Source organism: Oncorhynchus mykiss, chromosome 7, assembly GCF_057628025.1.
Source record: "Oncorhynchus mykiss isolate SJ-2025 chromosome 7, ASM5762802v1, whole genome shotgun sequence".
Taxonomy (NCBI): domain Eukaryota; kingdom Metazoa; phylum Chordata; class Actinopteri; order Salmoniformes; family Salmonidae; genus Oncorhynchus; species Oncorhynchus mykiss.
Genome location: NC_143028.1, coordinates 82,129,781 through 82,152,553, shown reverse-complemented (window position 1 = coordinate 82,152,553; position 22,773 = coordinate 82,129,781). Strand labels below are relative to the sequence as shown.

At 48.0% G+C, this 22,773-nt stretch overlaps 2 protein-coding genes across 4 annotated transcripts in view; one reads left to right on the top strand and one right to left on the bottom strand.

Annotated features, from left to right (window-relative positions):
• Positions 1–440: 440 nt before the first annotated feature.
• Positions 441–22,363, bottom strand: nol8 (nucleolar protein 8). Of its 2 annotated transcripts, none has more exons than XM_036984289.2 (18): positions 22,228–22,363; positions 21,333–21,480; positions 19,703–19,765; positions 19,512–19,590; positions 18,985–19,135; positions 18,656–18,724; positions 15,978–17,783; positions 15,034–15,174; positions 14,199–14,390; positions 13,714–13,836; positions 10,231–10,321; positions 9,944–10,085; positions 8,909–8,992; positions 6,654–6,955; positions 4,575–4,710; positions 2,183–2,244; positions 1,936–2,018; positions 441–1,089 (listed from the first exon to the last, which is right to left on the bottom strand). In XM_036984289.2, the coding sequence occupies exons 2-18, from the start codon at positions 21,451–21,453 to the stop codon at positions 1,030–1,032; spliced, it is 3,705 nt and encodes a 1,234-aa protein (XP_036840184.2). In that variant the 5' UTR covers positions 21,454–21,480; positions 22,228–22,363; the 3' UTR covers positions 441–1,029. The 2 variants fall into 2 exon arrangements, with proteins under 2 accessions (XP_036840184.2, XP_036840183.2); XM_036984288.2 differs by having other exon boundaries at positions 22,116–22,281.
• The window catches only part of cenpp (centromere protein P), a 189,893-nt gene continuing 189,441 nt past the window's right edge, over positions 22,322–22,773 (top strand). The window contains exon 1 of one of the 2 annotated variants that reach the window (XM_021610800.3): positions 22,322–22,568. The gene's annotated coding sequence lies outside the window, so the exon portion shown is untranslated. Of the gene's footprint in view, positions 22,606–22,773 lie in introns of both variants that reach the window. The other variant, XM_021610799.3, reaches the window with a different exon arrangement.

Here is a 22,773-nt window from a genome sequence, read left to right as displayed (position 1 = left end):
CTCTGTAGCCTGTGGCCTCCGTGGCCTCCGTGGCCTCTGTAGCCCGTGGCCTCTGTAGCCCGTGGCCTCTGTAGCCCGTGGCCTCTGTAGCCCGTGGCCTCTGTAGCCCGTGGCCTCTGTAGCCCGTGGCCTCTGTAGCCCGTGGCCTCTGTAGCCTGTGGCCTCTGTAGCCTGTGGCCTCTGTAGCCTGTGGCCTCTGTAGCCTGTGGCCTCTGTAGCCTGTGGCCTCTGTAGCCTGTGGCCTCTGTAGCCTGTGGCCTCTGTAGCCTGTGGCCTCTGTAGCCTGTGGCCTCCGTAGCCTGTGGCCACTGTTCACTTATTAGTAAAGAGAATAGAGAAAACACACTACTCACTAAAATTGTCCGTGGAAATCTCAAAATAACACAAAGTCCTTTCTCCACCCAGTGATCCAAAATGGCTTAAATAATAAAACCACAATCGAAAGATATTCTGAGTTTTAATTCTCCATAGAAAAAAAGAGACATAAATCAATTACAACCATGCAATTCTGTAGTACAGATCAGATTCACATCATTATGTAATGTAAATGGAGTTGGATCACTCCAGGGTGAAGTTTCCCCTCAGGTACAGATCTAGGGTCAGCTTCCCCTTCCCACAATCCTAATGTTAACAATTAGTGGGGGAAAATTCAAAAACTGACCCGAGACCAGCGTCTAGGGGCACCTTCAGTCTCCCCACACCACCTCAAGGAAGTCAATAACACCATCTGAGGTAAAAACGACACGGCACTGTCCCCTGGTGGTGGAAAATGGAGCTGGTTTTATTGGTAAACGGCCATGTTTCTTTATAAATTAAAACTAAACTATGCCGGTAACACGATTGCAGTTGGAGGTAAGAACTTAACATAATACAAAAAAAAAAAGTACCATCCCTAAAGTCAGAATATGATTTGAAATGGTCTGGGGAGAAGTTTTGGGACTAGCATGGTTGTTAGTCCCAACTCGAGTCGGGTAAGACGGTGTCAAACGAGAGGTCCTCTCTCTCTCTCAATGTCTTGTGGATCCCGTGTCAGTTTCTTTGGGAGGTTTTCAGCTTCCTTCTTGCATCCTTGTGTTTTTTACGGTACTCCTGGGGAAAAAACAAACATCAGAAAGACATTATCGTATACATTATTCTATATTGTATCCATGATTCTATATTTTATACATTATTGTATCCATGATTCTATATTGTATACATTATCGTATTCGTGAGTCTATATTGTATACATTATTGTATTCATGATTCTATATTGTATACATTATCGTATTCATGATTCTATATTGTATGCATTATCGTATTCATGATTCTTTATTGCATACATGATTCTATATTGTATACATGATCGTATTCATGATTCTATATTGTATACATGATCATATACATGATTCTATATTGTATACATTATTCTATATTGTATACATTGTCGTATTCATGATTCTATATTGTATACATGATCATATTCATGATTCTATATTGTATACATTATCGTATTCATTATTCTATATTGTATACATTATCGTATACATGATTCTATATTGTATACATGATCATATACATGATTCTATATTGTATACATTATTCTATATTGTATACATTATCGTATAGATGATTATAGAATGTATACATGATCGTATACATGATTCTATATTGTATACATGATCATATACATGATCATATACATGATTCTATATTGTATACATTATTCTATATTGTATACATTATCATATACATTATTCTATATTGTATACATTATCGTATACATACATAGGTACTTTTTTTTTGTTGCTTTACTGACAATCATTATTTTACAAAGGAATCCTTTTTAGTTATATTGAAAATTCTTAATTAATGTAATTTGACAGCAATGATTTACGAAAAGTAACTGTAGAATAGGTTTAAGTCCATTACAGTGTCAGACAGACAGGGCCTGACCTCTATGAGTCCCGTCCTCTTCTCCTCCCACATCTCCCTTTGGTCCTCCAGCTTGGATGACCTGCAGAACGCTTTAGGCCCCTCTGATTGGACAAAACAAAAGTGTCATGTTGATATTGTGATTATATGTTTTTAATACTTTTAAAAACATTTTTTTTTTTATGTTGAAATTTTAAAACAAAGTTCCCTTAGCCAAAAAAAAAGAAAAGAGAGTGTGTTGTGACTGTGAAAAAAGGCCTAACGTTACCTTTTAACCGTTCATCGTCGAGCCGGAAAAAGAAGAAAGCTTTCTTCGACGCCAGCGGCTCTCTAATGAACAGAAACAAACAGTTAACAAAGTCAATACACTGGCAGCACTGGCAAAGCAACCCATCTAATACCATCATAATCAATAGGCAAAGCAACCCATCTAATACCATCATAATCAATAGTCAAAGCAACCCATCATAATCAATAGGCAAAGCAACCCATCATAATCAATAGTCAAAGCAATCCATCTAATACCATCATAATCAATAGGCAAAGCAACCCATCTAATACCATCATAATCAATAGTCAAAGCAACCCATCATAATCAATAGGCAAAGAAACCCATCTAATACCATCATAATCAGGGGGCCTAACCGTGTCGACACGGGTAAACGGGGGCCTAACCGCGTCGACACGGGTAAACGGGGGCCTAACCGCGTCGACACGGGTAAACGGGGGCCTAACCGCGTCGACACGGGTAAACGTGGGCCTAACCGCGTCGACACGGGTAAACGGGGGCCTAACCGCGTCGACACGGGTAAACGGGGGCCTAACCGCGTCGACACGGGTAAACGGGGGCCTAACCGCGTCGACACGGGTAAACGGGGGCCTAACCGCGTCGACACGGGTAAACGGGGGCCTAACCGCGTCGACACGGGTAAACGGGGGCCTAACCGCGTCGACACGGGTAAACGGGGGCCTAACCGCGTCGACACGGGTAAACGGGGGCCTAACCGCGTCGTCACGGGTAAACGGGGGCCTAACCGCGTCGACACGGGTAAACGGGGGCCTAACCGCGTCGACACGGGTAAACGGGGGCCTAACCGCGTCGACACGGGTAAACGGGGGCCTAACCGCGTCGACACGGGTAAACGGGGGCCTAACCGCGTCGACACGGGTAAACGGGGGCCTAACCGCGTCGACACGGGTAAACGGGGGCCTAACCGCGTCGACACGGGTAAACGGGGGCCTAACCGCGTCGACACGGGTAAACGGGGGCCTAACCGCGTCGACACGGGTAAACGGGGGCCTAACCGCGTCGACACGGGTAAACGGGGGCCTAACCGCGTCGACACGGGTAAACGGGGGCCTAACCGCGTCGACACGGGTAAACGGGGGCCTAACCGCGTCGACACGGGTAAACGGGGGCCTAACCGCGTCGACACGGGTAAACGGGGGCCTAACCGCGTCGACACGGGTAAACGGGGGCCTAACCGCGTCGACACGGGTAAACGGGGGCCTAACCGCGTCGACACGGGTAAACGGGGGCCTAACCGCGTCGACACGGGTAAACGGGGGCCTAACCGCGTCGACACGGGTAAACGGGGGCCTAACCGCGTCGACACGGGTAAACGGGGGCCTAACCGCGTCGACACGGGTAAACGGGGGCCTAACCGCGTCGACACGGGTAAACGGGGGCCTAACCGCGTCGACACGGGTAAACGGGGGCCTAACCGCGTCGACACGGGTAAACGGGGGCCTAACCGCGTCGACACGGGTAAACGGGGGCCTAACCGCGTCGACACGGGTAAACGGGGGCCTAACCGCGTCGACACGGGTAAACGGGGGCCTAACCGTGTCGACACGGGTAAACGGGGGCCTAACCGTGTCGACACGGGTAAACGGGGGCCTAACCGTGTCGACACGGGTAAACGGGGGCCTAACCGTGTCGACACGGGTAAACGGGGGCCTAACCGTGTCGACACAGGTAAACGGGGGCCTAACCGTGTCGATACAGGTAAACGGGGGCCTAACCGTGTCGACACAGGTAAACAGGGGCCTAACTGTGTCGATACAGGTAAACAGGGGCCTAACTATCGATACAGGTAAACGGGGGCCTAACCGTGTCGATACAGGTAAACGGGGGTCTAACCGGGACCTTACACAGGTAAACGGGGGCCTAACCGGGACCTTACACAGGTAAACGGGGGCCTAACCGGGTCGACACAGGTAAACGGGGGCCTAACTGTGTCGATACAGGTAAACGGGGGCCTAACTATCGATACAGGTAAACGGGGGCCTAACCGTGTCGATACAGGTAAACAGGGGCCTAACCATGTCGATACAGGTAAACAGGGGCCTAACTGTGTCGACACAGGTAAACGGGGGCCTAACTGTGTCGACACAGGTAAACAGAGGCCTAACCGTGTCGATACAGGTAAACGGGGGCCTAACTGTGTCGATACAGGTAAACGGGGGCCTAACTGTGTCGATACAGGTTAACAGGGGCCTAACTGTGTTGACACAGGTAAACAGGGGCCTAACTATCGATACAGGTAAACAGGGACCTAACTATCGATACAGGTAAACAGGGACATTTTACTCGATGTTTGATGTTACTCTGAAGCTGTAAGTAGTTAATAAAAAGACAAGTGGCTATAAGGTATTACTCTGTGGGTGTAGTGGTGTCAGTCTGTTCCTTGGCCTCCTCTTCCTCCTCCTCCTCCTCATCACTGCTGTCCTGGAAACGAGGGTCCACCTGCCATGACACCTTGGCCCCCTTGAGCGTCTCGATACGGTACTCCTCTGGAGAGGGACAACCAGAGACAGATATAGACACTAAACTTGACGTCAAAGATCACGCCACTGCTGTGTGTACTGACAACTGGCAGGTGTGGGGCTAGGGGGTCAGACCAGAGGAAAAACATGGGGGTCAGACCAGAGGAAAAACATGGGGGTCAGACCAGAGGAAAAACCCAGGGGGTCAGACCAGAGGAAAAACATGGGGGTCAGACCAGAGGAAAAACATGGGGGTCAGACCAGAGGAAAAACATGGGGGTCAGACCAGAGGAAAAACCCAGGGGGTCAGACCAGAGGAAAAACCCAGGGGGTCAGACCAGAGGAAAAACCCAGGGGGTCAGACCAGAGGAAAAACCCAGGGGGTCAGACCAGAGGAAAAACCCAGGGGGTCAGACCAGAGGAAAAACCCAGGGGGTCAGACCAGAGGAGAAACCCAGGGGGTCAAACCAGAGGAAAAACATGGGGGTCAGACCAGAGGAAAAACATGGGGTCAGACCAGAGGAAAAACCCAGGGGGTCAGACCAGAGGAAAAACATGGGGGTCAGACCAGATTGAAAACATGGGGGTCAGACGAGAGGAAAAACATGGGGGTCAGACCAGAGGAAAAACCCAGGGGGTCAGACCAGAGGAAAAACATGGGGGTCAGACCAGAGGAAAAACATGGGGGTCAGACCAGAGGAAAAACATGGGGGTCAGACCAGAGGAAAAACATGGGGGTCAGACCAGAGGAAAAACATGGGGGTCAGACCAGAGGAGAAACATGGGGGTCAGACCAGAGGAAAAACCCAGGGGGTCAGACCAGAGGAAAAACCCAGGGGGTCAAACCAGAGGAAAAACCCAGGGGGTCAAACCAGAGGAAAAACCCAGGGGGTCAGACCAGAGGAAAAACCCAGGGGGTCAGACCAGAGGAAAAACCCAGGGGGTCAGACCAGAGGAAAAACCCAGGGGGTCAGACCAGAGGAAAAACCCAGGGGGTCAGACCAGAGGAAAAACCCAGGGGGTCAGACCAGAGGAAAAACCCAGGGGGTCAGACCAGAGGAAAAACCCAGGGGGTCAGACCAGAGGAAAAACCCAGGGGGTCAGACCAGAGGAAAAACCCAGGGGGTCAAACCAGAGGAAAAACCCAGGGGGTCAGACCAGAGGAAAAACCCAGGGGGTCAGACCAGAGGAAAAACCCAGGGGGTCAGACCAGAGGAAAAACCCAGGGGGTCAGACCAGAGGAAAAACCCAGGGGGTCAGACCAGAGGAAAAACCCAGGGGGTCAGACCAGAGGAAAAACCCAGGGGGTCAGACCAGAGGAAAAACCCAGGGGGTCAAACCAGAGGAAAAACCCAGGGGGTCAGACCAGAGGAAAAACCCAGGGGGTCAGACCAGAGGAAAAACCCAGGGGGTCAGACCAGAGGAAAAACCCAGGGGGTCAGACCAGAGGAAAAACCCAGGGGGTCAGACCAGAGGAGAAACATGGGGGTCAGACCAGAGGAAAAACCCAGGGGGTCAGACCAGAGGAAAAACCCAGGGGGTCAGACCAGAGGAAAAACCCAGGGGGTCAAACCAGAGGAGAAACACAGGGGGTCAGACCAGAGGAGAAACACAGGGGGTCAGACCAGAGGAGAAACAGGGGGTCAGACCAGAGGAGAAACAGGGGGTCAGACCAGAGGAGACCCAGGGGGTCAGACCAGAGGAGACCCAGGGGGTCAGACCAGAGGAGACCCAGGGGGTCAGACCAGAGGAAAAACCCAGGGGGTCAGACCAGAGGAAAAACCCAGGGGGTCAGACCAGAGGAGACCCAGTAATGGGCCATCACATGGTCATAAATGGTCCTGTGTAATGAGATTGAACAGAGGAAGATGCTGTTTACAGAACGCCAAGACTTGACCGGCAAGAGCAAAGACAGCTGGTTGCATTAACAGCAGAAAAGGAAACGTAAACACACAAGTACAGTCCATTACCTTTTTCAGTGGTGGTGTCGGCTGCCGTGTCACCCCCAAAGAATGAGAACTTGAAGCCTGACGATGCCTCTCCCTCATTGGTTGACAGGTGAGATGACACCATCACTGGATCGACTGCCATAGGCTGACTGGTCTCTTCCTCTTCTTTATCCCAGGCCACATTCTCCTCCTCCTCCTCCGTTTTCTCCTCCTTGGAGGTTCCAAACACCTCCTTCAGATCCATGGACACATCGTAATACATCTCCCTGGAGACCTCTGGCAGCTTCTCCGCCTCCTCCCGCTTCTTCTTCCTTGCCAGTTTACTGTGATTTAACACATGGGACAAGAACAACTCAGTAAAACATGGTCCTCACCTTCCTACGGCGCCGCACCTGATCGCTGCACCTACTATGTTTTTAATGATTTCTAAATTGGTAGTTACAGTCTTGTCTCATCGCTGCAACTACCGAACGGACTCGGGAGAGGCGAAGGTCGAGAGCCACGCGTCCTCTGAAACGCGACCCTGCCAAGCCGCACTGCTTCTTGACGCACTGCTCGCTCAAATCAAATCAAATGTATTTATATAGCCCTTCGTACATCCGCTGATATATCAAAGTGCTGTACAGAAACCCAGCCTAAAACCCCAAACAGCAAGCAATGCAGGTGTAGGAGCACAATTGCTTAACCCCGGAAGCCAGCTGCACCAATGTGTCGGAGGAAACATCGTACACCTGGCGACCGTGTCAGCGTGCACTGCGCCCGGCCCGCCACAAGAGTCGCTGGTGCGCAACGGGACAAGGACATCCCGACCGGCCCAAACCCTCCCCTAACCCAGACGACGCTGGGACAAACCCTCCCCTAACCTGGACGACGCTGGGACAAACCCTCCCCTAACCCGGACGACGCTGGGCCATGACCTCCCCTAACCTGGATGACGCTAGGACAAACCCTCCCCTAACCCGGACTATGCTGGGCCAAACCCTCCTCTAACCTGGACGACGCTGGGACAAACCCTCCCCTAACCCGGACTACGCTGGGCCAAACCCTCCCCTAACCTGGACGACGCTGGGCCAAACCCTCCCCTAACCCGGACTATGCTGGGCCAAACCCTCCCCTAACCTGGACGACGCTGGGACAAACCCTCCCCTAACCCGGACTACGCTGGGCCAAACCCTCCCCTAACCTGGACGACGCTGGGCCAAACCCTCCCCTAACCCGGACGACGCTGGGACAAACCCTCCCCTAACCTGGACGACGCTGGGCCAAACCCTCCCCTAACCCGGACGAGGCTGGGCCAAACCCTCCCCTAACCTGGACGACGCTGGGACAATTGCGGGCCGCCTCATGGGTCTCCAAGTTGCGGCCCGGCTGCGACACAGACTGGGATCGTACCCGGGTCTGTAGTGACGCCTCTAGCACTGCGATGCAGTGTCTACGCAGACCGCTGCCCAACTCAGGAGGCCCCATGTACCTTACAGTATTTAGTTTGTACAAGGATGATGTTCAAAGGCAGACTCTGTGATAGTAACAGGGTATCTTTCTGTAAAGACAGAAGGAGAAACACAGTGTACTCTTCATCTATCATTACTTTGTGCATAGGAGGCTGGGCTACTTGGCGCGCAGGAGGGCTGGGCTACTTGGCGCGCAGGAGGGCTGGGCTACTTGGCGCGCAGGAGGGCTGGGCTACATGGCGCGCAGGAGGGCTGGGCTACATGGCGCGCAGGAGGGCTGGGCTACTTGGCGCGCAGGAGGCCGGGCTACTTGGCGCGCAGGAGGCCGGGTTACTTGGCGCGTAGGAGGCCGGGCTACTTGGCGCGTAGGAGGCTGGGCTACTTGGCGCGTAGGAGGCCGGGTTACTTGGCGCGTAGGAGGCCGGGCTACTTGGCGCGTAGGAGGCTGGGCTACTTGGCGCGTAGGAGGCAGGGCTACTTGGCGCGTAGGAGGCTGGGCTACTTGGCGCGTAGGAGGCCGGGTTACTTGGCGCGTAAGGAGGCTGGGCTACTTGGCGCGTAGGAGGCCGGGTTACTTGGTGCGTAGGAGGCCGGGCTACTTGGCGCGTAGGAGGCTGGGCTACTTGGCGCGTAGGAGGCTGGGCTACTTGGTGCAAATAATCACTGTTTGTACATACAGGAAACTTTTGTAATGAAAACATTTGACTTAATTTAAAAATAAAATGCATAAGGGCTTTTTGGTCCAGAACTACAAATCGAATTAGATTTCCCGATTCTCCTTCTGTTACCATGACAACGGGCTCTTTGTTCTTACGAAGCGGCTACCTGTCTTTCTTGGGCTTGTCCTCCTTAGTTTCAAAAGCAGCGTGCTCCTCTTTGGTTGGGTCATACTGCAACGCTGAGATATCTCTGCAACAACAGAAGAAAAAACATTACAACATGCTGTGAAAATACAAAACAGAAGATTAGACTTCAGAGCCATCTTGCCCCCATACAGTAATCTGACCTCAACATTCGACAGACAGGCTGACAAACAGACAAACAGAAAACTCAGGCTGTCGACATTGGACTGTTGAAATTAGACTAACAGACACAACTCTTAGTGTTATGCAAACAGTGTCTGAAATGGCATTCGATTCCCTATATAGTGCACTACTGTTGACCAGGGGCCCTATAGCGCACTACTGTTGACCAGGGGCCCTATAGCGCACTACTGTTGACCTGGGGCCCCATAGCGCACTACTGTTGACCAGGGGACCCATAGTGCACTACTGTTGACCAGGGGCCCCATAGTGCACTACTGTTGACCAGGGGCCCTACAGTGCACTAGAATCCTATATAGGGAACAGGGGCCCTACAGTGCACTAGAACCCTATACAGGGAACAGGGGCCCCATAGCGCACTTCTGTTGACCAGGGGTCCTACAGTGCACTAGAACCCTATATAGGGAACAGGGGCCCTACAGTGCACTACTGTTGACCAGGGGCCCCATAGTGCACTACTGTTGACCAGGGGCCCTACAGTGCACTAGAACCCTATATAGGGAACAAGGGCCCTACAGTGCACTACTGTTGACCAGGGGCCCTACAGTGCACTAGAACCCTATATAGGGAACAGGGGCCCTACAGTGCACTACTGTTGACCAGGGGCCCCATAGTGCACTACTGTTGACCAGGGGCCCTACAGTGCACTAGAACCCTATATAGGGAACAAGGGCCCTACAGTGCACTACTGTTGACCAGGGGCCCTACAGTGCACTACTGTTGACCAGGGGCCCTACAGTGCACTAGAACCCTATATAGGGAACAGGGTTTTCAGACACCGTTCTAGTGACATGAACTCCAGTGAGTTCTGACTGACCTGAACGTCTTGCCCTTAGCTGTGGGTTTATTAGGGTCAGAGGGTTGTACGTTGATGTTGAGGAGATTATTTAAGATGTCTAGACTTTTCTTCTTCTCCTCTACCAGCTCACACTCTCTCTCCGGCTGAGACGACTCCATCTCTGTCAAGGGAAAAATAAAAAATAGTCAATAAAAATCAAACCCATAAGAGTACCGACTAAAAGGCAGAGTCCGATAGAGAGGGGTTTAGGAACGGGATTTTCAGAGAGAAAGAACCGTCCAATAAGGACAGTCGATCTGCCTCACCTGGTTCGTCGTCGTCGTCGTCACTGTCAATAAACCTGTGATCCATCTGGAAACGCTCATCTGTTCCAAACCTCGACTGCAGTTGCATGAGCTACAAACAATTTTTAATAAAATAAGTTTGTAAGGAAAAATAATAGAAAGGTAGTATATAATATATACACACACATACATATACATATATATATGCCTTGCGAAAGTATTCTTCTATATATACATACATATATATATATATATGTATATTCAGTTTTTGATTTGTTAAAAAAGTTTGAAATATCCAATAAATGTCGTTCCACTTCATGATTGTGTCCCACTTGTTGTTGATTCTTCACAAAAAAATACAGTTTTATATCTTTATGTTTGAAGCCTGAAATGTGGCAAAAGGTCGCAAAGTTCAAGGGGGCCAAATACTTTCGCAAGGCACTGTATGTATGTATATATATATATTACACACACACACACACACACACACACACACACACACTGCTCAAAAAAATAAAGGGAACACTAAAATAACACATCCTAGATCTGAATGAATGAAATATTCTTATTAAATACTTTTTTCTTTACATAGTTGAATGTGCTGACAACAAAATCACACAAAAATTATCAATGGAAATCACATTTATCAACCCATGGAGGTCTGGATTTGGAGTCACACTCAAAATTAAAGTGGAAAACCACACTACAGGCTGATCCAACTTTGATGTAATGTCCTTAAAACAAGTCAAAATGAGGCTCAGTAGTGTGTGTGGCCTCCACGTGCCTGTATGACCTCCCTACAACGCCTGGGCATGCTCCTGATGAGGTGGCGGATGGTCTCCTGAGGGATCTCCTCCCAGACCTGGACTAAAGCATCCGCCAACTCCTGGACAGTCTGTGGTGCAACGTGGCGTTGGTGGATGGAGCGAGACATGATGTCCCAGATGTGCTCAATTGGATTCAAGTCTGGGGAACGGGCGGGCCAGTCCATAGCATCAATGCCTTCCTCTTGCAGGAACTGCTGACACACTCAAGCCACGAGGTCTAGCATTGTCTTGCATTAGGTGGAACCCAGGAGGAACCCAGGGCCAACCGCACCAGCATATGGTCTCACAAGGGGTCTGAGGATGATCTCATCTCGGTACCTAATGGCAGTCAGGCTACCTCTGGCGAGCACATGGAGGGCTGTGCGGCCCCCCAAAGAAATGCCACCCCACACCATGACTGACCCACCGCCAAACCGGTCATGCTGGAGGATGTTGCAGGCAGCAGAACGTTCTCCACGGCGTCTCCAGACTGTCACGTCTGACACATGTGCTCAGTGTGAACCTGCTTTCATCTGTGAAGAGCACAGGGCACCAGTGGCAAATTTGCCAATCTTGGTGTTCTCTGGCAAATGCCAAACGTCCTGCACGGTGTTGGGCTGTAAGCACAACCCCCACCTTTGGATGTCGGGTCCTCATACCACCCTCATGGAGTCTGTTTCTGACCGTTTGAGCAGACACATGCACATTTGTGGCCTGCTGGAGGTCATTTTGCAGGGCTCTGGCAGTGCTCCTCCTGCTCCTCCTTGCACAAAGGTGAAGGTAGCGGTCCTGCAGCTGGGTTGTTGCCCTCCTATGGCCTCCTCCACGTCTCCTGATGTACTGGCCTGTCTCCTGGTAGCGCCTCCATGCTCTGGACACTACGCTGACAGACACAGCAAACATTCTTGCCACAGCTCGCATTGATGTGCCATCCTGGATGAGCTGCACTACCTGAGCCACTTGTGTGGGTTGTAGACTCCGTCTCATGTTGTAGACTCCGTCTCTACCACTAGAGTGAAAGCACAGCTAAATGACTCACTGACCGTACATCTCTCCGGATAAGAGAGTCAGCTAAATGACTCACTGACTGTACATCTCTCCGGATAAGAGAGTCAGCTAAATGACTCACTGACTGTACATCTCTCCGGATAAGAGAGTCAGCTAAATGACTCACTGACTGTACATCTCTCCGGATAAGAGAGTCAGCTAAATGACTCACTGACTGTACATCTCTCCGGATAAGAGAGTCAGCTAAATGACTCACTGACTGTACATCTCTCCGGATAAGAGAGTCAGCTAAATGACTCACTGACTGTACATCTCTCCGGATAAGAGTCAGCTAAATGACTCACTGACTGTACATCTCTCCGGATAAGAGAGTCAGCTAAATGACTCACTGACTGTACATCTCTCCGGATAAGAGTCAGCTAAATGACTCACTGACTGTACATCTCTCCGGATAAGAGTCAGCTAAATGACTCACTGACTGTACATCTCTCCGGATAAGAGAGTCAGCTAAATGACTCACTGACTGTACATCTCTCCGGATAAGAGAGTCAGCTAAATGACTCACTGACTGTACATCTCTCCGGATAAGAGAGTCAGCCAAATGACTCACTGACTGTACATCTCTCCGGATAAGAGCATCTAGCAGACATTTAGCAGACACTTTGATACAATACAACTTAGAGAATAGGGTGTCATTTCAGACGTAGGCACTGACCAATGTCAACCGTCTAATGTCATCCGTCTAATGTCAACCGTCTAATGTCAACCGTCTAATGTCAACCGTCTAATGTCAACCGTCTAATGTCATCCGTCTAATGTCAACCGTCTAATGTCAACCGTCTAATGTCATCCGACTAATGTCAATCGTCTAATGTCAACCGTCTATTGACAACCGTCTAATGTCAACCGTCTAATGTCAACCGTCTAATGTCAACCGTCTAATGTCAACCGTCTAATGTCAACCGTCTAATGTCAACCGTCTAATGTCGTCAGTCTAATGTCCGTCTAATGTCAACCGTCTAATGTCAACCGTCTAATGTCAACCGTCAACCGTCTAATGTCAACCGTCTAATGTCAACCGTCTAATGTCAACCGTCTAATGTCAACCGTCTAATGTCAACCGTCTAATGTCAACAGTCTAATGTCAACAGTCTAATGGCAACAGTCTAATGGCAACAGTCTAATGGCAACAGTCTAATGGCAACAGTCTAATGGCAACAGTCTAATGGCAACAGTCTGAAATGTGTCTAATGTCAGTAGTCAGTCTAATGTCAGTCTAATGGCAACAGTCTGAAATGTGTCTAATGTCAGTAGTCAGTCTAATGTCAGTCTAATGTCAGTCTAATGTCAGTCTAATGTCAACAGTCTAATGTCAACAGTCTAATGTCAACAGCCTGAAATGTGTCTAATGTCAACAGTCTAATGTCAACAGTCTAATGTCAACAGCCTGAAATGTGTCTAATGTCAACAGTCTAATGTCAACAGTCTAATGTCAACAGCCTGAAATGTGTCTAATGTCAACAGTCTAATGTCAACAGTCTGAAATGTGTCTAATGTCAACAGTCTAATGTCAATAGTCTAATGTCAACAGTCTAATGTCAACAGTCTAATGTCAACAGTCTAATGTCAACAGTCTGAAATGTGTCTAATGTCAGTATCCAGCCAGACAACTGTTGTAAAACCAGCTCACCTTCGCTCCAGATTTTCCTTCAAACTGAGGTTTAATCTGGAACCTGTCCCCATCCTTCTCCTCCTCATCATCATCATCATCATCGTCGTCAAACAGGTTGCTGCCCGCCAGCTTCTTATATTCCTGAAACAGGTAACAGCTAAAAATGTATATGTGAAACAACCATACAGCCTGATCTCAGATTACCAGCCTGGGTACAAGTCTGTTTGTGCCATCATGCCAGTCTTTCTGATGCCAAACAGGGGTGTGGCATGATGGCACAATAAGACCGGTACCCAGGCTAGCCAAACAACAGATATGAGACCACGCTACCAATCATGTGTTTACTATGGTAGATAAGATGTTGAATAAAAACAGTTTCTTCACAGGGTCGTAACAGAAATCCATTCAAACGCTCAGGTTACGGGATGTTATTTTGCCGTGATCCAACGACTTTAATATTAGTTCACGGTTGTAACAATGCCCCCCCCCAAAAAAACAATTACCTTGTCTTTAAGGCCTGGCTTTCCTCGAGCTGGTGATTCTTCATCACTAGAGTCTTCCTCATCAGACTGGCTGTCCTGGAACAGTGTCTTCTTGGGGTTGGGAGGTACATGGGAAGTATGTTCTTCCTCGTCGCCATCCTCTCCCTCATCAGAGCTGAACTTGATGTGGTGTTTCCCATTAGCAGCTGAATCCTTGACCGAAAAACACCGTGAAATTGGTGAGGAAAGTCTGACAAAAATCATTTTCTTCTTTTGTTGAAATATTTACATGACCACATAGCAGAGTTAAGAACCAACAATAAAGACATTAACAAACAAAACAATGTGTCAAAGACAAATATCCCACTGAGTTGGGTGTACATTCAACAGGCTCTCACAGTCTTCAGGACATTTACATCAAAGTTGGATCAGCCTGTAGTGTGGTTTTTCCACTTTTAATTTTGAGTGTGACTCCAACTTCAGACCTCCGTGGGTTGATAAATTTGATTTCCATTGATCATTTTTGTGTGATTTTGTTGTCAGCACATTCAACTATGTAAAGAAAAAAGTATTTAATAAGAATATTTCATTCATTCTGATCTAGGATGTGTTATTTTAGTGTTCCCTTTATTTTTTTGAGCAGTGTATATACACACCCCAGACAATAGAGTACTACGTGTTAAGATATCACAACAGTCATCAACAAGCCGATAGCCACCCCCAGATAACAACATAAGAGGACATAAGCAGCAATAGCACTCCTTACTGGTGGCTCTGACCAGGAGAAGGGCCTTGTACTGTACTGTGTTGTTGCTACTTGTATGTGTGTGACAGTGTCATGCCACCAGTGACTTACCAGTTTAGCCAGAGCCTCCTGGATGAGCTTCTTCTGTAGTTCAGCCTCCTTCTGCCTCTGTTCCTGAGCAGCTAGGCGTTTTTGGTTGTCCTGTTGCTTAGAATCTATAACCCCACCAGCAGTCTGGGGCTTCTTAGACACCTGCAACAATTAATACATCCGATCAACACTTTCTTCAACATGCATGCATTTACCCAGGTAGGTTAGGGTAGGCTACTGACATAAGAGATTAAAAACAAATACAAGGCACTAAAAGAACAGAGAGAACGAGAGCACAGAGAGAGAGAGACAGAGAGACAGAGAGAGAGAGACAGAGAGACAGAGAGAGAGAGAGACAGAGAGAGAGAGACAGAGAGAGACAGAGAGAGACAGAGACAGACAGAGAGACAGAGAGAGAGACAGAGAGAGACAGAGAGAGCACAAAGAGAGAGAGAGAGAGCACAGAGAGAGAGAGAGAGCACAGAGAGAGAGAGAGAACAGAGAGAACGAGAGCACAGAGAGAGAGAGAGAGAGAGAGAGAGAGAGAGCACAGAGAGAGCACAGAGAGAGAGAGAGAGCACAGAGAGAGAGAACGAGAGCACAGAGAGAGAGCGAGAACGAGAGCACAGAGAGCGAGAGAGAACGAGAGCACAGAGAGCGAGAGAACGAGAGCACAGAGAGCGAGAGAACGAGAGCACAGAGAGAGAGAACGAGAGCACAGAGAGAGAGAACGAGAGCACAGAGAGAGAGAACGAGAGCACAGAGAGAGAGAACGAGAGCACAGAGAGAGAGAGAACGAGAGCACAGAGAGAGAGAGAACGAGAGCACAGAGAGAGAACGAGAGCACAGAGAGAGAGAGAAAGAGAGAGCACAGAGAGAGAGAACAGAGAGAGAACAGAGAGAGAACAGAGAGAGAGCACAGAGAGAGAGAGCACAGAGAGAGAGAGCACAGAGAGAGAACAGACCTCAGCCTTTTGAGTCTTTTTAGCAGGTACATCTTCCTCCATCTCTGACTCCACACTGGAGCACCCACTGCTGCTGGACGTAGAGCTGGCCTCTGGGACGGACTTCTTCTCTGGCTCGGCTTTCGAAGTCGTTTTCCGTCTGAGGGCTGGTGACTTGGTTGTATCTTCACTGTCCGAGCTGCTAGGAGGAGTTTTAGTGCCTTTAGTTTCTAAGGGTTTTGACACAGTCTTGGCGTCATCCTCTGAGAGTACTAATCTGTCACGTTTCTGTTTCTTAGTGGACGTCTTCATTTTTCCGTCCTCCTCAACTTGTCTTTTTAGACTTTGTGGCGATGTGGCTAAGAGAGCCTTGGTCCCCTGGAAAGCAGGAAGAGATGTTGACGGATTTGTTTTCTTCTTCCCCTTCTTCTTCTTCTTCTCTCTCACCTCGTCGCTGTTGTCCTCTTCAAAGATGGCCGCCAGAATCTCCTCCGGTGTGTTGCCATTTCCCGTCTTAGCCAGCGGTACAGGAGCCCCAGAGGCAGTAACCCGGGGTTCCATCCCTAGCACCTCAGACACTCGGTTTGGTCCAGGTTGTTGTGAATCAGATCCCGGATCGTCGTCGTCACTGTCCCGGTCCAAGCCTTTCAAAAACGATTCTTTAACCAGCTGCTGCAGATCGTCCAGTGAAAACTCCAACCTCTGACAGTTAGTAAACATGGCTTCGTATTCGGAATCGGCGCTAGCCTCAGATGTATCTTCACTTGATTCACTATCGTCAGATGATAATTCTGAAGGAGGGGTCTTCTTTTTAGAGACAATCTTCTTGCCGGTCTTTTGGGCTTTTGAAGAGTCAGAATCACTCTCTTCTTCCGAATCATCATCATCATCATCATCATCATCATCAGATTCTGAAGGGGTAGTGGATTTCTCAATAGCCTTTTTCTTAGGGAGGACGTTATAAGTCCTTTTGGCTTTTGAAGAGTAGGAATCTTCACGCTCTTCTTCCGAGTCATCATCCTCACCATCACCACTATCACTCTCTGGCGAAGGGGTCTTCTTTATAGGGAAGACTTTCTTTACAGCCTTTTTAGGGAGGACTTTGTTGGCCTTTTTTGCTTTAGTTCTGTCTGTTTCTAGGTTGTTGGTTTGCTTATTCACCTCAGCTTTCTCTTGTGTTTTACTGACCTCGGGCAGTTGGTCCTGCTTGGTACCACTGGGTGTTTTTCTGCAGTTGAGGATCTCATCAGTATCAGCTGAGTCATAATCCTCCTCGTTCTTCCCAGAGGAACCCCCTGGAAGCTGGCAGACATCTTTAATCTTCTGCTGGGTTAGGAATGTTCTGGGTATGTAGTTATCGCCTACCACCTCCAGGTTGTCTTCATCCTCCTCTACTACCGGGCCGCCCACCGGGGTACTCCGCTGTGCCAACATCCTAATGTCCCCATCCGAGTCATCGCCACTGTCTAAAACACACACAGAGATCTGCGTCTGGAGTTTCTTAGAGGCCGGTGTCTGTTTAGGTTTAGTTGGAGGTCTGGTTTCGCCGTTAGACTTCAGAACCGTTGAACCTTTCTCCGAGGTCCGACAGGACTTCACACGGTCGGACTGTCCGTTTGCAACGACTTGGTTCGGACGGTCTTTCTTCTTTTTAGCAAGTGTTTTTTTCTGCGGCGGGAACTCTCCTCTCCTCTTCTTACTGATGTCGTCGTCGCCGCCTGATATTTCCCACGTCAGTTGGGCCACGGGCGTCGGGTCTGGAACCTCGGCGGAACTCTCTAGTTTCTTGATGTTGTGGCTGTGTTTCGACGGATCATACTTGATGAAGTGATACTGGAGTCAAGGGGAACTAACATTCTGTTTTTTGAGACAATTCAAATAAATAAATATTTGTCACATGCGCCGAATACAACAGGTGTAGGTAGACCTTACCGTAAAATGCTTACTAACAAGACCTTAACCAACAATGCAGATTAAATTATTATTAAAAAAAGTTATATATATAAAAAAAAAACATGATGACAAGGTTATATACAGGGGGTACCGGTACCGAGTCAATGTGCGAGGGTGCAGGTTAATCGAGCTAATATGTACATGTAGGTAGCAGGGGTAAAGTGACCCCATTTCAGGTAGTCTACGATCAGCTCTTTTGTCTTGCTCACGTTGAGGCAGAGGTTGTTGTCCTGGCACCACGAGGCCAGGTCTCGGACCTCCCCCCTGTAGGCTGTCTCATCGTTGTCTGTGATCAGGCCTAACACCTTCGGCAAATTTAATGGTGTTGGAGTCGTGCGCTGCCAAGCAGTCGTGGGTGAACAGGGAGTACAGGTGGGGACTAAGCACGCACCCCTGGGGAGCTCCAGTGTTGAGGATCAGCGTGGCAGAGGTGTTGCTACCTACCCTCACCACCTGGGGGCGGCCCGTCAGGAAGTCCAGGTTCCAGTTGCAGAGGGAGGTGTTTAGTCTCAGGGTCCTTAGCTTAGTGATGAGCTTTGTGGTGTTGAACGCTGAGCTGTAGTCAACGAACAGCTTTCTCACGGTTTAGAACTATATCGAGAAGATAAGCATCTGTAATAAAAACAAACACCATCACTAAATGATGACCAGGCAACGAGACAAGATTTGTACTTTTACCACGTTTTTCTTTCTCTCTCTCCAGATTGGACCATGAAAAGGAAGCTTGGGAAATTTGAAAAGGATATCTTGTTCCTTCCTTGGCACTTGAGATTAAGAACCGGGAGGACTCGTCCAAATTTACTCACAACCCAATCCTAGAAAAAAGAACAATAATTGAGAAATAACACTAAAACATGGATGTTTTAAAAAAAAGATCACAGAACAGCCATTCAGTGCTGCATGTAATTCTCAGGTACAATAATAACCTGGTCTCAGATTGCTTTGCGTTGTGTTGTATGACCATTGTCGCACCACATGCCAATGACTATAGGAGTTGACACAGTCAGTACAAGTAAATCTGGCACCAGTCTAGTACAATAATAAAATACAGGCAAATACACACACACACACACACCTTGTGCCCAGGTATCTCTGTCCCAGGAACAGCTGCCTTCATGTGGAAGTTCTCCACTCCTGCCTCCTTCATTGACTCCACGAGTTTGTCTTTGTGGTTGACGCTTGGTGATTGGATCTTCTCTGCAGCTTCATGACGCTCCTGAGCTAATCTAGTAATAGAAAACAACATACACATCAATTCAAACATACTGTGATACGCAACAAGAGTTGGCCAACATTCCTTTTGAGGAGCTACACTCGTGCAGGACTCTGGACCAGCCCTTATCTTCGTTCCCCTTTCAGGACTTTGATTCGCTGAATGAAGTGTTAGAACAGGGCTGGAGCAAAAGCCTGCACACGTAGTAGAGCTCCAAAAGGCTGGTTGGCAACTTCTGATGTAGATACATCACGACGACTCTTGTTCAGAAGATACCCAGGCCTACAGACGACAATTGTTCAGAAGATACCCAGGCCTACAGACGACACGTGTTCAGAAGATTAGGCCTACAGACGTTTGCAGTGAAACACAAATAGGAATATCCTTACTTCTGTAAGAAGGTTTCTCTGGCCTGCTCAATTTGTATTGTTCCACCTTTCCATTTGGACTTGTTCAACACAGTCATACCTAACAGGGACACAACAGGGACACAAAGACCGTTAGAAACAGAATTAATCATCGGACGTATCAGAATGTGTATATCATGTTTGAGAGAGCACTTAATAAAAAAGACACCTACATTTCTTAAAACCAGCATCAGTAATTTCTAAATTGATATATCCAAAGGTTTTATAAGGAACTCCTGTGGAAGAAGGACAACACATCGTTACAAATGACAGTAAAACTGCTGTGGAAATACAATCAATGTCAGCACGGAGATTAGCCCTACGAAGCTCACCGTCACATATCAATGTCAGCACGGGGATTAGCCCTACGAAGCTCACCGTCACATATCAATGTCAGCACGGGGATTAGCCCTACGAAGCTCACTGTCACATATCAATGTCAGCACGGGGATTAGCCCTACGAAGCTCACTGTCACACATCAATGTCAGCACGGGGATTAGCCCTACGAAGCTCACCATCACATATCAATGTCAGCACGGGGATTAGCTCTACAAAGCTCACTGTCACATATCAATGTCAGCACGGGGATTAGCCCTACGAAGCTCACTGTCACATATCAATGTCAGCACGGGGATTAGCCCTACGAAGCTCACTGTCACATATCAATGTCAGCACGGGGATTAGCCCTACGAAGCTCACCGTCACATATCAATGTCAGCACGGGGATTAGCCCTACGAAGCTCACCGTCACGTATCAATGTCAGCACGGGGATTAGCCCTACGAAGCTCACTGTCACATATCAATGTCAGCACGGGGATTAGCCCTACGAAGCACACTGTCACATATCAATGTCAGCACGGGGATTAGCCCTACGAAGCACACTGTCACATATCAATGTCAGCACGGGGATTAGCCCTACGAAGCACACTGTCACATATCAATGTCAGCACGGGGATTAGCCCTACGAAGCTCGCCGTCACATATCAATGTCAGCACGGGGATTAGCCCTACGAAGCTCACTGTCACATATCAATGTCAGCACGGGGATTAGCCCTACGAAGCTCACCGTCACATATCAATGTCAGCACGGGGATTAGCCCTACGAAGCTCGCCGTCACATATCAATGTCAGCACGGGGATTAGCCCTACGAAGCTCGCGGTCACATATCAATGTCAGCACGGAAATCAGAGTGTGAGATTGGTACTCTGCTCTACTCAGCTCGTTTTCCCGCGTTGGAATCCGTAATCGATAGATGTTCTGATGAAAAGGGCATTGTTTGCATTGCAGAGCCCATGAAAGTATTCAAATCTAATTATTTGATGCTACCACCCACTTCTAAGTCCAAACCAAACATGAATTCCATGTTGTGTCTCTCTTATCACATTCACCGGTCTGTGTTTCACACCTGCTTGTTTAGCGAATCAGCCTTGCATTTGGGCAACATGCTGCAGTATACGGGAAGTAGAACGAAGCCTGAGCACCATGTATGACTTGGGAGGCTGGTGGCAGCATCAAACAATTCGATATAATACTTCCTTGGGCACCGCTCGGAGATGAAAGTGACCTTTCCATCAGAACAGTCTACCGATTATGGATACCTTCCACCGCGGGATACATGCTGCTAAAACAAGTGTTGCTACGCGTCGTGGCATAGCCACAAAGTTGTTGCTATAGATTGCCATTAGACTGTAATTTCATGAATTAAATAATTATTTTAAAGGTTTAATAAACTGGGCTAAACAGGGATATGATAATCACTGATCTGATCCTAGAAGATGTTGGGGTAGTGTGTGACCATACCTTCATCATCTCTCCGGGTCCGGAGTTCCACATCCTGAACATCACCAAATTTACCAAATCTGTCTTTCAGATCCTTTTGAGTGATGGTGTGGCTCAGGCCACCGATATATAGACGTTTCATGATGACTAACTCCTCAGATTGACAGATCTGTCAAAGAGAACACGGTAAAAACTTATCAGCTAGATAACTAAGTAAAGTCCTGCATGGCTAAAGCTAGGTGCAAGACCGATTGCACTATCAACTCTAGCGGACTAAACCTCACTATCTTAAAGTTGGTGAAGTTCATCATAAATTAACGGCGTGGAGCCGAGACCAGACTTTGTGGACTGTAGATCCGACTACATTAATTTGCCCAAGGTCAACACGTAAAATACATGATACAACTACCACATATGTTTGTCCTCTGTAGCTGTGTCCCCTTTTTTGTTTGCTGAAATCCATACTTTCTCAAACGTTTATTAAAATAGAACCACCTAGACTGTTTGCGCATTGCTTTTCAGCGCAAATGGCCGTGTTACAATTGAATCTCACCAAGGAAACAGTCGGTGGTCGTATTTGATTAGCAAGCAACCACAGAAGACAAACAGTTACAAGGTGGGCATTTAATATTTTTTTGGTTGTTTAAGTAATGACCTTGGGCAAAAACGATGTAATCGGAGCTAGATTCCACAAAGCATGGTATCGGCTCCACGCCGTTATTGAAGTTCAGAAACTTCCTTCACCGCGGAGTTAAATCCGTTTATATCAACACCAAACTCAACAGTACGCGTTGACATAAGTACCTTTGTTAACTGGACAAGTTGAACAAAATTGAGGCAGAAATCCAAGTGTGTAAAGTAACAGGTCAAATATATTAATCGATCCGAAATGAACATGTAATCAAAAACTGTTTACCTCGGCGTTGGAAATTCACACGCATCCAGATCGGTGGTACACGAAAAAGATTCCGGACACATTTGTGAACACGTGTGTTTAGTTCCGGGGTTTCATGATTCCGCGTTGTGTCGTCGGGACTCTGGGGTTGTATTTCGGGGACGTTGGCTTTCTAAAATAAATAAATAAAATACTTATCACACAAGTATCATATCATTTAACTTCGCTATCGTGGTATTACCAATGTTGTTTGAGTTGACAAAACGTTATGATCTTCTGAGATGTAATGTACCTCCGTTAATTTGAGCGTACGCAGATCCGTCCCACAACATTTATTCCGGAAGTCAGAAACAGCGCGAAAGGTTTGTTTTGAAACAGTATTTCAGAGGAGTCTGGCAGGTAAATTAGATCCACGTTGTCTTAAATCTGACAATACAGATGAGCTATCTGTGTTCAGTTAGCGAGTTCATCATGCTGAGTAACTAGTTCGTTTATCATTGATTAGATAAGTATGACGGGATATTTATGAGAATAGCAAGCTAGTTCTCTTCGTTGTTTTGCAAGAAG

What these genes read in the sequence shown, in the direction of transcription:
- nol8 (XM_036984288.2), bottom strand. Translation starts at nt 22,208, where the DNA reads ATGTTCATTTCGGATCGATTAATATATTTGACCTGTTACTTTACACAC. An exon ending in CGACGACGACGACGAACCAG is followed by an intron (nt 10,086 to 10,230) that starts GTGAGGCAGATC and finishes TTCCCTTGACAG; the next exon opens with AGATGGAGTCGTCTCAGCCG. An exon ending in GACACCACTACACCCACAGA is followed by an intron (nt 2,245 to 4,574) that starts GTAATACCTTAT and finishes TCTGTTCATTAG; the next exon opens with AGAGCCGCTGGCGTCGAAGA.